The sequence below is a fragment of the Lipotes vexillifer genome, unplaced genomic scaffold, assembly GCF_000442215.2.
Source record: "Lipotes vexillifer unplaced genomic scaffold, Lipotes_vexillifer_v1.1 scaffold779, whole genome shotgun sequence".
Taxonomy (NCBI): Eukaryota; Metazoa; Chordata; class Mammalia; order Artiodactyla; family Lipotidae; genus Lipotes; species Lipotes vexillifer.
This window is the reverse complement of record NW_006788448.1, coordinates 196,665-209,094: the sequence shown is the minus strand read 5'-3', so window position 1 is coordinate 209,094 and position 12,430 is coordinate 196,665. Positions and strand designations below refer to the sequence as shown.

Here is a 12,430-nt window from a genome sequence, read left to right as displayed (position 1 = left end):
TCCCTACAGGAATGTACTGGGCATTTATAACAAAATATCATTTCCCCATTAAAAACTGGGTATAAGGGCAAAAATAATGGAGTCATTATTTTAAATTTATAAGTGACCTCATAAATATATCCTTAGCTTTCTTTCTTTTTTTAAAAATATAGCCAACCAAAAATAATGTGCCATGTCATATGGAATACCTTGCCTTCTCAGTATGAATTTAATTGGCTTCATGCTGTTTAGATGCTTTGGGATTTTATTCTTTCATTCATTCAGCCACATGATGTGCAAAGTATGGAGCCTGGCTCCACAGACCCTGGGAAGACTTGGGCCTGGCATTGCTACAAGAAGCTTAAAGAAGAGGACAAGCCCCTTCTCTACTGCACATGGTGCTTAATAAGTGCTTATGGAATTAATATTTGTATATAAATGAGCCCTATATAAATGCCATAATAAAAATACAAAAAAATGCTTTGAAGGTTCAGGTGAGAAAAATGAACTCTGGCTAGAGAGTCAGGGAAGAATGGTCCTTTGAGGACTTTGAGAGATGGAAAGAATTAAGGCAAACATATTAGAAATAGCTTTCCGGTTAGTGGCAGGGGCAAAATGAGGAGAAGTCTGGATCACAGCTAAGCAAGAAGCTCGGCAGGTGCCTATATCACATGCCAGGTTTTTTGGGAAATAGTTAGTGTTAGCCTGAATGCTAAGCTAAAGATTTATAATTCCAAAGCAGTGAATGGTCAATGGAGGTTTCGGAACTGGGGGTTTTGAGTGATGTATTCAAACTGGTATTTGAGGAAGATTAATCTGGCAGTGGACTGAGAAGTGGAGGATAGGCTGGCAGTGATGAACGGTTAGAAAGCAAAGGTAGGGCTAGGATAACAGACCCTACTGAGAGACATTACACACATAGAATCAGCTGATGAGGCAGCCACCAGCATGAGAGCTGAAGGAGGCAGAAGAATTACAAATGACCCCAGACACTAAAACTGAGATCTTAGCTCCCCCATGCTGCACCCTTGCCCCCCGTTCCATCCTCTTCCTCCAGATCATCTAGAATAGAAACCTCTTAGAAGTAGGGAAGATGGAGATTTAAAGAGCTTCGAAGTGCCAGTCAGGCAGGTAGAGATATCTTTTCTCCTGAATTTTCATTCTTAAAATACTGATAGGTTTTTTTTTTAAGTTACTGTTTATGTAATGTTTTATTTTGAAACACCATTTCTTAGGGGCTCACAAATGGAGCTAGAGAATAGAGGTCCTTGCAGGATACATATGTTATCCCAAGAGTGTATGTTTTCACACATAGCTTTCCTTGTCCTCTAAGATGATTTCACCATTGTAAGGTAAGCCGTGGAGTGATTCGTGATTTTTGACATGAGAAAATAAAGGAATGGATCTAGGCAACTATTCAGGCTACCAAGGCACAAAGCTATGAGATAGGTGAAGTATAAGCCATCGGCGTTCTTGTAGTAGTAGTTTGCATGGTGAATAATGAGTAAGATGTTGCTTGGAGCAAAGCAAATGGTAAAAACCACAAGAATGAGGAGACTCGCCTTAACATACCACAGCCACCTACGATCTTTTGCATTAAGCGTCCAAATGATGGCTGTGTAGCAGTAGATAATGACCAGAAATGGAATTAAGAATCCAAAGAATGCCAAGGAGATGAAATAGTAGAGTTGGAAGGGAGACGAGGACTCGCATGTGTTGTGGACATCATGGCAGGTGGTGATGTCCTGCTGGACAAGATAGTACTCCTGCTTCAGAATGAAAAATGGCAGCATATATAAGAAAACCGTTGCCCACACCAATCCACACGTTAGCAAGGCATAGGTGCGCTTGGGCAGCCCCCGGTAAGTGAAAGGATGGACAATGGCCAGGTAGCGGTTGATACTGATGCAGGCGAGGAGCAGAATGGAACAGTACATGTTGCCATAGAAGATGACTGTGGTAGCCCGGCACATGACCTCTCCAAATACCCAGTTGTTCCCGTTGAGATGGTATGCTATTCTAAAGGGCAGTGTAACGCAAAGAAGAAAGTCTGCAATGGCCAGGTTGGCATAGAAGACGTTCATACGGATGGATCTGGTCTTGAAGAAGAGCATCCACAGGGTCACCACGTTGGCTGGCACACCTACTACAAACACCAGGATGTAGATGGCAGGTATCAGTCTGGTACTTAAGGAGCTGCTCAGGTACCTCATGGTAGCATTGTTCACGTGGAGATTTGAAACACTTTCTTCAGGGCACTTAATTTTTACAGTTGTGGTGGTTCCTGTCCAGCCTTCTATGGCAGAAAGGGGGAACTCTTCAAAAGAATTCAGGGGAGCTCCACGGAAGGTCTTAATAGGTAAGGTTGGCTTTGCCAAGTTGTCTGCATCACATTCCATGCCTGTAATTGAAAAGAAGTATTAACATATGATTTGTTGCTGACTCATATCTATGGTTCAGGAGACAATAAAACTAGATGTCTTATGCGACATAATTTCTGTAATGGTAGAATTTAGGGTCATTTTTATTTTTAAAAATCACTATAGATCAGGTAATCAACAGGACTGCATTTAATGTATATCATATGCCCCAGCAGCATGCTAACCCATGCAGGAACCCAAACTAGATGACAACTCCTTGTATGTAAGGAGTTTGTAATATTGATACTATAAGAGGAAACAAAAATAGCACATCAGGGCTTCCCTGGTGGCGCAGTGGTTGAGAGTCCGCCTGCCGATGCAGGGGACACGGGTTCGTGCCCCGGTCCGGGAAGATCCCACATGCCGCGGAGCGGCTGGGCCCGTGAGCCATGGCCGCTGAGCCTGCGCGTCCGGAGCCTGTGCTCCGCAACGGGAGAGGCCACAACAGTGAGAGGCCCGTGTACCGCGGAAAAAAAAAAAAATAGCACATCAGACCATTATAGGCTAACGTCATATTGATTATAAACTGTATAGACTGTATAGATTATAAACTCTTCAGGCGAGAGTTAATAGATTTAGATGTTTGAGCAAAATGTCAAGGAAAAGATGAACATGAGCAAAGATGAGCAAGGTTCCTAAAGAGGTGGAATTTAATAGAAGAATAAGATTCTGGTAGGTGATGAATGGGCAAAGGCATTGTGTAGGCTGACATGGGGTCTGGAAATATCAGATGAGTTGATTCAACAGATGTTTATTGCATATTTATATGCCAGTGATACCCGGTTTTAAATCAATGCCATCCCTGTCTTCAGCTCTCAGACTAACGGAGAAGATGCACAAAAACACATTCTTACGCAAATAAGGTGCATCTGACAGATGAAGTTGGAAGAGTAGGTTACAGCCAAATCTCTGAAGGGCCCGTAAACTGTACTAAGAAATCATGTGCCCATTCACAGATGCTGGTGTTGTACACAGACAAAATGATGAACAGAGGAATGGCCGTTGAGGTAGGCAGCATGATGGCTCCCCAAAGTTTCCATCTGCTAATGCCTAGAACCTGTAAATATGTTACCTTCTATGGCAAAAGGGCCTTTTGCAGGTGTGCTTCAGGGTCTTGAGATGGAATGAGTATCCTGGATTGGTCAGTGGGCCGAATGTAATCATAAGACTCCTTATAAGAGGAGGAGGAAAAGGGTCAAAGTTGGAGATACAGGAAAATGCTATGCTGCCGGCTTTGAAAGTCAAAGAAGGAGCCACGAGCCAAAGAATGCACGTGCTTCTAGGGGCTGACCAGAGCAAGAAAACAGATCCTCCCCTGGAACCGCCTTGCTGACACCTCGATTTTAGGACCTGTGACCTTCAGAAATACAAAAAAATCTGTGTTTTAAGCCACTAAGGTAGTGGCAATTTGTTACAGCAGCAATAGGAAACTAATATAATCATGATCTGATTTGTGTTTAAGATGACTTTGATGACAGCGTAGAGAATAGGCTAAAAGGTAAGAAATTAGAGGCAAGGGGGTCTGATTTGGAGGCTACTGTAGTCATTTCAAACTCAAGTTGGTGGGTTACAGAGCTAGAGCAATGGCATTGGAGAGGTAAAGATGAACACGTGAGACTCTGTAACAGAGGCTCAGAGGGCCTTGCGTCTCACTGGCTCTGGAAACGGTGCAGGAGAAGCAGGAAGCAAAAGTCACTGGGAGGTTTGTACTCTGGATGTCTTGGAGCAGAGGCGGATGGAGCATGGGACGGGGCAGGGGGACTGAGGGTGCAACACAGGGAGAAGCTAAGATCTTAGTTTTGAGTATTCCTGAGTTTGAATTGCTGGTGCCATATTAGAATGTAAAATGTCCCATGACAGGTTAGAAGACTTAAATGTGGAGTCCAAAATCTCAGGAGCCCAAGTGAGAGTTATGGGGTTTTTAGTCTGCGTGGAGACCATACTTTGATTTAGTGCTTGAATGCCCTAGGGAGAGATGTGAAAAGAAAGAACCCAAAGGCAGACTTGAGCGGAAATGCCAGATTTTAAGGGGAAAGGAGACAAAGGAAGAAAAATCAGAAGAGGAAATTGATAAAATGATCCCAGAAGTTGGAAATGAGAGAAGAGAAAAAGAGGATAGAAACAAATTACATACTATAAATATTTGACTCTTACTGGCATGTTGATACTAATAATCATAATTCATGAAAGAGCAGTTTCAAAGGCAAAATAAACCTTACCACTCAAACCTGCTTTTCACTGTGTAATTTTCTGTAAGTTAATCCTTGACATGTAGAGAAAGTAGATTCTCTCACATTTCTAATGTTACCTTAAGATGAGCTTTTATGCTGAATATAAACCTAATACTTATATCGATTTAAAATGCCATTGCTTTGCCAGTTACCTCTTTTCATACGAGCTCTGAATTCCTACATGTTGAATCCTTGAGGTTAGTATTTAGTAACCTGGCTGTCATTCAAAGCCAGTTTCTCTTCCTGATTTAATCTCTACCAGTTCACCCCCGGGGTGAAATTGAAGCCTCCCTCAGAACCTGGAGATTGCACAAACTGAATCTGGGGTGTAACGCAGAGGGAGAGTGTTGCTGAACAAGCAAGGATGAGGAGGTGTTCAGGTGTCCTTAAGGGAAGAAAGATTAGAGAAAAGGAAAGAGAACTCGGGGAAGTGGCATTCTTCTGTGCCAGTGTGTAGATGTGGACTTAGAAGGCATGTTGTGTGACACTTGAGCACAGCCACTCAAATCCTCATGATTAGGGCTTCCCTGGTGGCTCAGTGGTTGAGAGTCCGCCTGCCGATGCAGGGGACACGGGTTCGTGCCCCGGTCTGGGAAGATCCCACATGCCGCGGAGCGGCTGGGCCCGTGAGCCATGGCCGCTGAGCCTGCGCGTCCAGAGCCTGTGCTCCACAACGGGAGAGGCCACAAGAAGCCCGCGTACCGCAAAAAAACAAACAAAAAAAATCCTGCTGCTTACTCTGGCATTTTGGAAAATTCTTGCGTCTGACATCACCCGGAGAGAAGTGCCTTTCCAGACAGGCACAAAGCTGAAAAATGTGGGCTGAAAAACATGCTATACGAGTTATGTCCCTTCAAGATCTGAGAAGAGAGCTGTTGAAACCATTAGTGTTTGTCACTTTTCAGAAAATTCCAGTGATTGAGCAAGACATCATGCCTGAAAACATGCTAAACAGTGACTCTGAACAAGCCTTGATTCCATTTCCTTGAGAATTCTGGCTCTTTTATTCCTTAGGGCCTAGTTTTCCTTAAGAAATAGTACTTGTTAAATTACATATATATTTTGTAATTTATTTGAGTTTTTTATACAGGTTTATTTGGCATGATGTTTCTGAAATGTTTTTCAACCTGAGAAAAGGCCTTGGAGAGGGACTGACCCCCAAAGGGAACAGACTTCAGCCACTAAATAACAGCGTCTTCCTTCACATTTCTCCCCAACCCCTGCTGACGAAAGCAAATTCACTGCCTTTCACTTTGTCACCTTTTCTTAAAAATAATTTTTTAAACTGAAGTATAGTTAATTTACAGTGTTGTGTTAGTTTCAGGTGTACAGCAAAGTGATTGTTTTATGTACATAAAATATATATTTTATATATATTCTCTTTCAGATTCTTTTCCATTATAGGTTGTTATAAGATACTGAGTATAGCTCCCCATGCTATACAGTAGGTCCTTGTTTTTTTTTAACCTATATTATAGGTATTTTTTTTACCTATATTATATATAGGAGTGTGTATATGTTAATCCCAAACTCCTAATTTATCTCCCCCACTCCCCCGCTATCCCATTACTTTGACACCTTTTAAATTCCTCCCTTTTCACGTCCACCAAACCCCACCAGCACCTTGAAGGAACCACCTCCCCAAACCTCTTTTCTTTTGCTCTTCTGCTTCATTTTGGTTCATCCACTCACAGAAAGAGCACTCACTCATCTGTAAATCTCAAACGAGCTGCTGCTCTCTGCTGGTTCTCTCAGCGCCATCCTTCAGCCACCTCAGTGATTCCAACTATCAGTGCAAGCAGCATTCCTTTATAGAGCCTTGGTTTTTAAAATTTTTATCCCGCCCCCCCCACCCATTGTCATTTCTTCCCTTCAGCTTTCCTGTTCCTAAAACGTTGGCTGGGATAGGACCCCAACAGTAAGGGGGTTGTGGATATCCCTATCCCAAATTGATTACTTTTAGGGCAAGCAGGAGGTTACAGGATAACATTGTATTGAGTGAAATAGGAAACACATATTTCTTTCGGGAAACACAAATTCATTAGCATAACTGATTACTGAAAGCAGACCACTCCGTCTATCAGGGAGTATTCTTGTTTCCAGGAGGTATAAACAGGACTTTTTAAATCTCTTATAAAAAAGTTATCTTTGCCAAATCAGAGGAAATTCTTAGAAAATCAAAAACTTTTAAAGAAAACTGATTCTTGACTTAATTTTAGAAATCTAACATCTTGACTATGCCACAAAATTTTAAATATCAGCAGAGAACACTTAGTCTTTGACAAGTTTGGAATAGTGAACAGACTACATCTCTTCACGTCCATAATTCCACGTTTTAATAACTAAGATTTGGGGGTGCAATTTGTGTGAAATGTAAAAGAGATTAGATTCAGTGGACTCTTGGGACACAAACCAGCATTCCCACTCTACCCCATAAGAAAAGAGCTTACCACTTTGACAGGAAGCAGGTGACAGAAGCAGTGCTCCAACAGCTACAAAGATGACAGCTTTCATCTTGATCATCTGAGGCCCGTTTCTCAAATGTTTAAAATTAGGGAGTATGGTTTCACTTCGGTTCCACGTGTTGGCACCAGTTGGAAACCTGGTTCTCTCTGTAGAAGCGTGTTCTCTTGTGCTCTGCAGACAGGAAGGCTGCCAGGGTCCTCTGCAGGGAAAGGGTGTGACAGCACTCATGTTTCAGTGTGCATGACTCAGCCTGAGCCTCTGAGCACGTTACATTATCCCCGGAGAAAGTCACTGAACTCTTCCCTATCCCTCACAGGAGAGAAGCTGTCATTCCCACCCAGTGAATTTATGTGCATTGAATGAATGCCCTTAAGAACAGTCCTTGACAGAAGTAAGCTGGAAACAGATGCTGAGCAGCAGTTAGATTTGACTCTGTCCCGTATCTCATTTTTACCCAGTTTAAAAATGAATTTCTAGAGTGTCATTTCTACTTAGTGATTGAGCCTGTCAGAAATTATCCTTTCCTTTATCCTTCCAGCTATTTTAAATCTTAATTCTTAAACTCATTACATAATTGTAGGCTAAATGAATCATGGAAAGCAAACTTTTTTTTAAGAAGTTAAAATTGTTTTAAGCTCTTGATTACTTTGAAAATTCTCCTTCAGTGTCACATTCATCTGAATTTGTCATCAGTGCTTGGCCAAAACTTGGTTTCATTGTGTTTTGTTTTGCCACAGCTAAACATATTCTAAGCCATTCAATAATTCTGTAGGGTCAAATAACTAGGGACCCCCGCCCAAAAATACTGTTTGATTAAACTAAAATCGTAATATAACATTAAAACACAGAGGACTCCCTTTATCCCATGGGTATTGGTGAGCAGGTTTACAGTAAGCTTTTTTTCTTAACTGTGGTAAAATGAACATAACATAAAATTTACCATCTTAACACTTATGAAGTGTTCAACTTAGTAATGTTAAACACATTCACATAGTCGTTTAACATATAAGCTTTTATGTGTAGTTATGTTCTGCAGGATATAATTTAATATGTAGTAAAAAAAAAAAAAAAACCTACATTATAACACATTTTCCTATAATTAACAAAACTTAAATGCTAAGCCAGACAACCCAATAGCCTGTTGACTATAAAAATGCAGCAAGAGTCAGAAAATGCAAATTTCACAAGACTTAAGGTTAAGGAATAAGGTGGGAGAAAATGGATCTGTGTAAATTTTTCACATCTTGGTTGAATGTTATCCCACCAAGAATTTTACAATCAAAAATCAGTGTTTAATACTTCAAATAATATATGGTAGCACAAACTGAGATAGAATGCTATTTTATTGCAGAAATAATAACCCAAAACCACAAAATATTGAAGAGAAGTTACTTTTTTATTTAAAATTTTCTAGGAATCATTTAAATTCAGGAATTTATTACTTGATTTTCAGATGGCCTACTTTCTGTTGACTTAAAACAGTCTGTAACCCATATGTTGAACCTAGATGTTTAGCTGGAGATAGAGTCACGGCCATCCTGTAAATATCCTATTTCCAGTCTTCTAGTGAGCAGTTGGAAGGGAGACCTTACACTGGTAGGATTCAGTTTTTACTCTTGGTTTTACATTTAATTCTAGCAACCTTTACGTCTGTGGGTCATGAGTTAAACTGTTGACTTAAATTCTTCTGATTTGCAAAGTCTCTCTTGGGTTTAGCTTACAAAACTGATACTTTCAGCTTTGAAGTGGGATTGTAACTTCCTTCGCATCTGGGTAAAAGTTTATACGGTACATCTTCTCCACTGATAAGTTATGAAGGAATTTGGTAAATACCCTTCAAAAAAACCTGCGAAAGACAGAAATGAACTTGTGTGGAGCTTAGTTTTTAGGCTATACCTTGGGGAGTGGTTGGGCTCTCTTTGGCTTAGAAGCAGAGAAAAAAATACTTTCTATTCCCATCTCTTCATTCCTCTTCTGGTTTTCAACTTCCCATCTTACTTCTTGTTTGAACCTTCCACATCATTCTCCCCAAAAATGGAAACTCTTATTAGCTGATGGTTCCCATGTGGCAGATCTAGCTAAAGGTGATTGTGGAAGCAGGAACCAAGCCTTCCTCAATGGTCTTCATTAGTCTGGAGGTTACAGGATGAAATAGCAGATATTTTGTCTCATTTTCAGAGCCCTTTCCACATATATCATCTCCTGTTAGCCTCTGCGGGAAAGAGGGTTGAAGCCTGCTAAAGAAACTTGTGAATGTTATTTCTCCTTCCTGCCCCCCATCCTTCTTGAGTCCTAAGTGATGGAGCTGGTTCTCCATGGGTCCAATGACCTACCTTCTGTTCATTCACAGTCTTGCTTCAGGCTCTAGTACATGACACTTACTCCTACAAATAGGCTAATGCTCCCACTTTTTAAAATGAAATGTCTCATCTTCTCTGAAAATATTTAATTTCTACTGCTAACAAAATTTACTTGTAATCTTAGACAAGTTTATATGAAACGCAGTTGCTGTCTGAAAGTCCTATTTAATTACATTATATCAGCACCACATTTGGAGTAAGATCATCAGAATCGACCCACAAGTAAAAACTAGTAAAGATAACTGAATACCTTTTTATTGCTGCTACCACTTCCTTTCTGAAGCTATCCTTAACTACTTGGTCTTTTCTCCGCCTGCAACTCAACACTCCTAATATAAATAAATCTCTTCTTGGCTATTTCTAGATTGTGTATCTACAGGTAATATTGCTCTGATCACATTGTATTATAATTGTATATTTTTTCTTTTCCATTATGGTTTATTACAGGATATTGAATATAGTTCCCTGTGCTATACAGTAGGACCTTGTTGTTTATCCAATAAGTATAATTTTTTGATGCCTCTTTCTCTCCTGCTAAACTGTTAGCTCCTTGAAGCCCATCACCATGTTTCTGTTTGGATATTTTTGTTCATATATTTGTCCCTGTGTCTGATAAAATTCAAGTATCATTGTTTCCCACAAATTGCAAGTATTTCCATGGCACCCTGGGCCACCTTGGAAACCACAGTTACTGAGTGATTGGGAGAGAGAGTATTTGATTGACTAAGGTAGCCAGAGAAGGCTTTTTTGGAAGAGGTGCCATTTGAATTAAGGCCTGAATGATAAGAAAAAACCAACAGCCATGCAGCTGGGGTAGAATGATGTGATCTGAAGGAGGCTGGTGTGAAAATCTGAAACAGTGAGTAGGGAAGAGTGAGGTAAAGCCAGAGGGGTCGGCAGGGCCAGATCATCAGATCCCCACAATTCATGGGAAGGGAGTGTTGTTTCCTTCAAACTGCTGGGGGAAACCTTCTAAAGGAGTTTAAATAGAGGAATGGCGTGATGATCCATCCCTTTTGGAGAGATCATCTGGTTCTCTGTAGGGGACCACTGTGGTGAAAGGCAAACTTGGAAACAATGAAAGCAAGTAGGAGATCGAAGCAGCTGTCCAGTGAGAGATGATGGGGGACTGGACTAAAGGGGTGGCCGTGGAGAAGGGAGAACTGGTCCAATTGGGAGTCTGTTTCATCAGTAGCTTGTACAGTTTGTGGCTGTGCTGGGTAGTTGCTAAGTAAGAGTTTGTGGAGATTTTAATAAAGTGGCTCCTGAAAAGCCGTTATTAATTCTGTTTCATCATCATTCACTGTTCTTTCTTTTATTCTGTGACCATATTCTCAGGACCCTCAAAGTGCTTCTAAAATTCTTTGGCTGGATGAGATACAGCATGCGGTCAATGAGGCCAACAAGGACATGGACAAAGCAAAACAATGTAAGCCCTCACCTCCTTCTGCTGGCCAAACTGGCCTTGCTTGCGTCTGGTTATGCCCCTCAATTTTTATTTTAATTCCTAATTTTTCTTTAAGTAGACCATTTTTAATTTCTGAAAAGATACGTACTCTCTTACCAATTTTAATTCTTGAATGCGTATTTATACAAAAATAAGATTGGTCGGTTGCACTGTTTTTAGTGGGTAGGTACTGTCTCCAGCAAAATCTGAAGATTGTTGCTGAACAAAATCCAGAAAGCAAAAAATAATTTCTCAACTCTTAAATTTGTAGTGTAATCAAGTCCTTTTTTATCTTGATCCTTAGAAAACTAGGCTATTTCTGCTTATTAAATGCCTTCCATTGCAGTAGTCAGAGTTTTCCAAAAACAGAGCAACATATTTTTTTTTTCTCTAGAAAAAACAGAATTATATATATATATATATATATATATTCTGTTTCTCTGGAAAGTATATAGTATGTGTACTATCTACCTGTCTATACACACATATATATATATAGAAAGAAAGAGGGAGATTTATTTTAGGAAATAGTCTCATGCAATTGTGGAGAGGCTGGCAAGTCCAAAATCTGTAGGTCAGGCTGGCAGAGGCCAGGGGACAGCACTTAATCGCCAAAGACAAGTGGGTGTGGTTATTATAATGGACAGCCAAGTCGAAGCAGTAATTAGAAAAATGTGACTCACAGAGACCTATAGAATTTGCTAATTGATCATGGTGTTCCTAGAAGTGAAATAGAGAGTCTACTAAACTCTTACTTGATTTACACAAGTGGAAGAAGAGTTCTAGGTCAGGTGAATGTAAGTAAAAAAACAGAAAGTCATGGTCCCTCCCTTAGTTCCCAGACTTGAGCCATTTACAGACCCAGAACCCCCTGAATGAAGGATCGGCTGGGTCGCCTTGGGAAAGGACCCTGCTACATTACCAACATGTTATACCCTACTGTGGTGACGGCGCTGGGAGGAAAGGACATAATCAGACGTTTCAGAGATTACTGGACACTGACTCTGAACTGACACTAATTCCAGGAGACCTAAAATTTCACTGTGGTCCACCAGTCAGGGGAGGGGCTTATGGAGGTCAGATGATCACAGAGGTGTTGCTAAGGTCCATCTCATAGTGGGTCTAGTGGGGCCTCCAACCCGCCCTAGGATTATTTCCCCAGGTCCAAAATGCATAAATGGAGTAGACATACTCAGCAATTGGCAGAACCCACATTAGCTCAAATGATAGTTGTCCTTTTTTTTTTAAGCATCTATTTTCACAGAAGAATAATAAGAAAATTCACATGGCAATCTAAAATAGCTTCAAGATTGATACGCTAGGGACTTTGCTGGTGGCGTAGTGGTTTAAGAATCTGCCTGCCAGGGCTTCCCTGGTGGCGCAGTGGTTGAGAGTCCGCCTGCCGATGCAGGGGACGCGGGTTCGTGCCCTGGACCGGGAAGATCCCATATGCTGCGGAGCGGCTTGGCCAGTGAGCCATGGCCGCTGGGCCTGCGCGTCCGGAGCCTGTGCTCCGCAACGGGAGAG

The 12,430-nt window shown here is 41.1% G+C and overlaps 2 protein-coding genes across 3 annotated transcripts in view; one reads left to right on the top strand and one right to left on the bottom strand.

Moving 5' to 3' along the window:
• Positions 1-12,430, top strand: part of IQGAP2 (IQ motif containing GTPase activating protein 2) — a 293,348-nt gene that overhangs the window by 208,231 nt on the left and 72,687 nt on the right. The window contains 1 exon segment of the mRNA XM_007461600.1: positions 10,795-10,885. Coding sequence (XP_007461662.1) covers positions 10,795-10,885 — 91 coding nt within the window.
• F2RL2 (coagulation factor II thrombin receptor like 2) lies at positions 1,173-7,306 on the bottom strand. 2 transcript variants are annotated; one of them, XM_007461599.1, is made up of 2 exons: positions 7,201-7,306; positions 1,173-2,380 (listed from the first exon to the last, which is right to left on the bottom strand). In XM_007461599.1, the coding sequence occupies exon 2, from the start codon at positions 2,376-2,378 to the stop codon at positions 1,308-1,310; it is 1,071 nt and encodes a 356-aa protein (XP_007461661.1). In that variant the 5' UTR covers positions 2,379-2,380; positions 7,201-7,306; the 3' UTR covers positions 1,173-1,307. The 2 variants fall into 2 exon arrangements, with proteins under 2 accessions (XP_007461661.1, XP_007461660.1); XM_007461598.1 differs by lacking the exon at positions 7,201-7,306 and adding an exon at positions 7,081-7,144 and having other exon boundaries at positions 1,179-2,380.

What these genes read in the sequence shown, in the direction of transcription:
- F2RL2 (XM_007461598.1), bottom strand. Translation starts at nt 7,144, where the DNA reads ATGAAAGCTGTCATCTTTGTAGCTGTTGGAGCACTGCTTCTGTCACCT. An exon ending in ACCTGCTTCCTGTCAAAGTG is followed by an intron (nt 2,381 to 7,080) that starts GTAAGCTCTTTT and finishes TTTCAATTACAG; the next exon opens with GCATGGAATGTGATGCAGAC.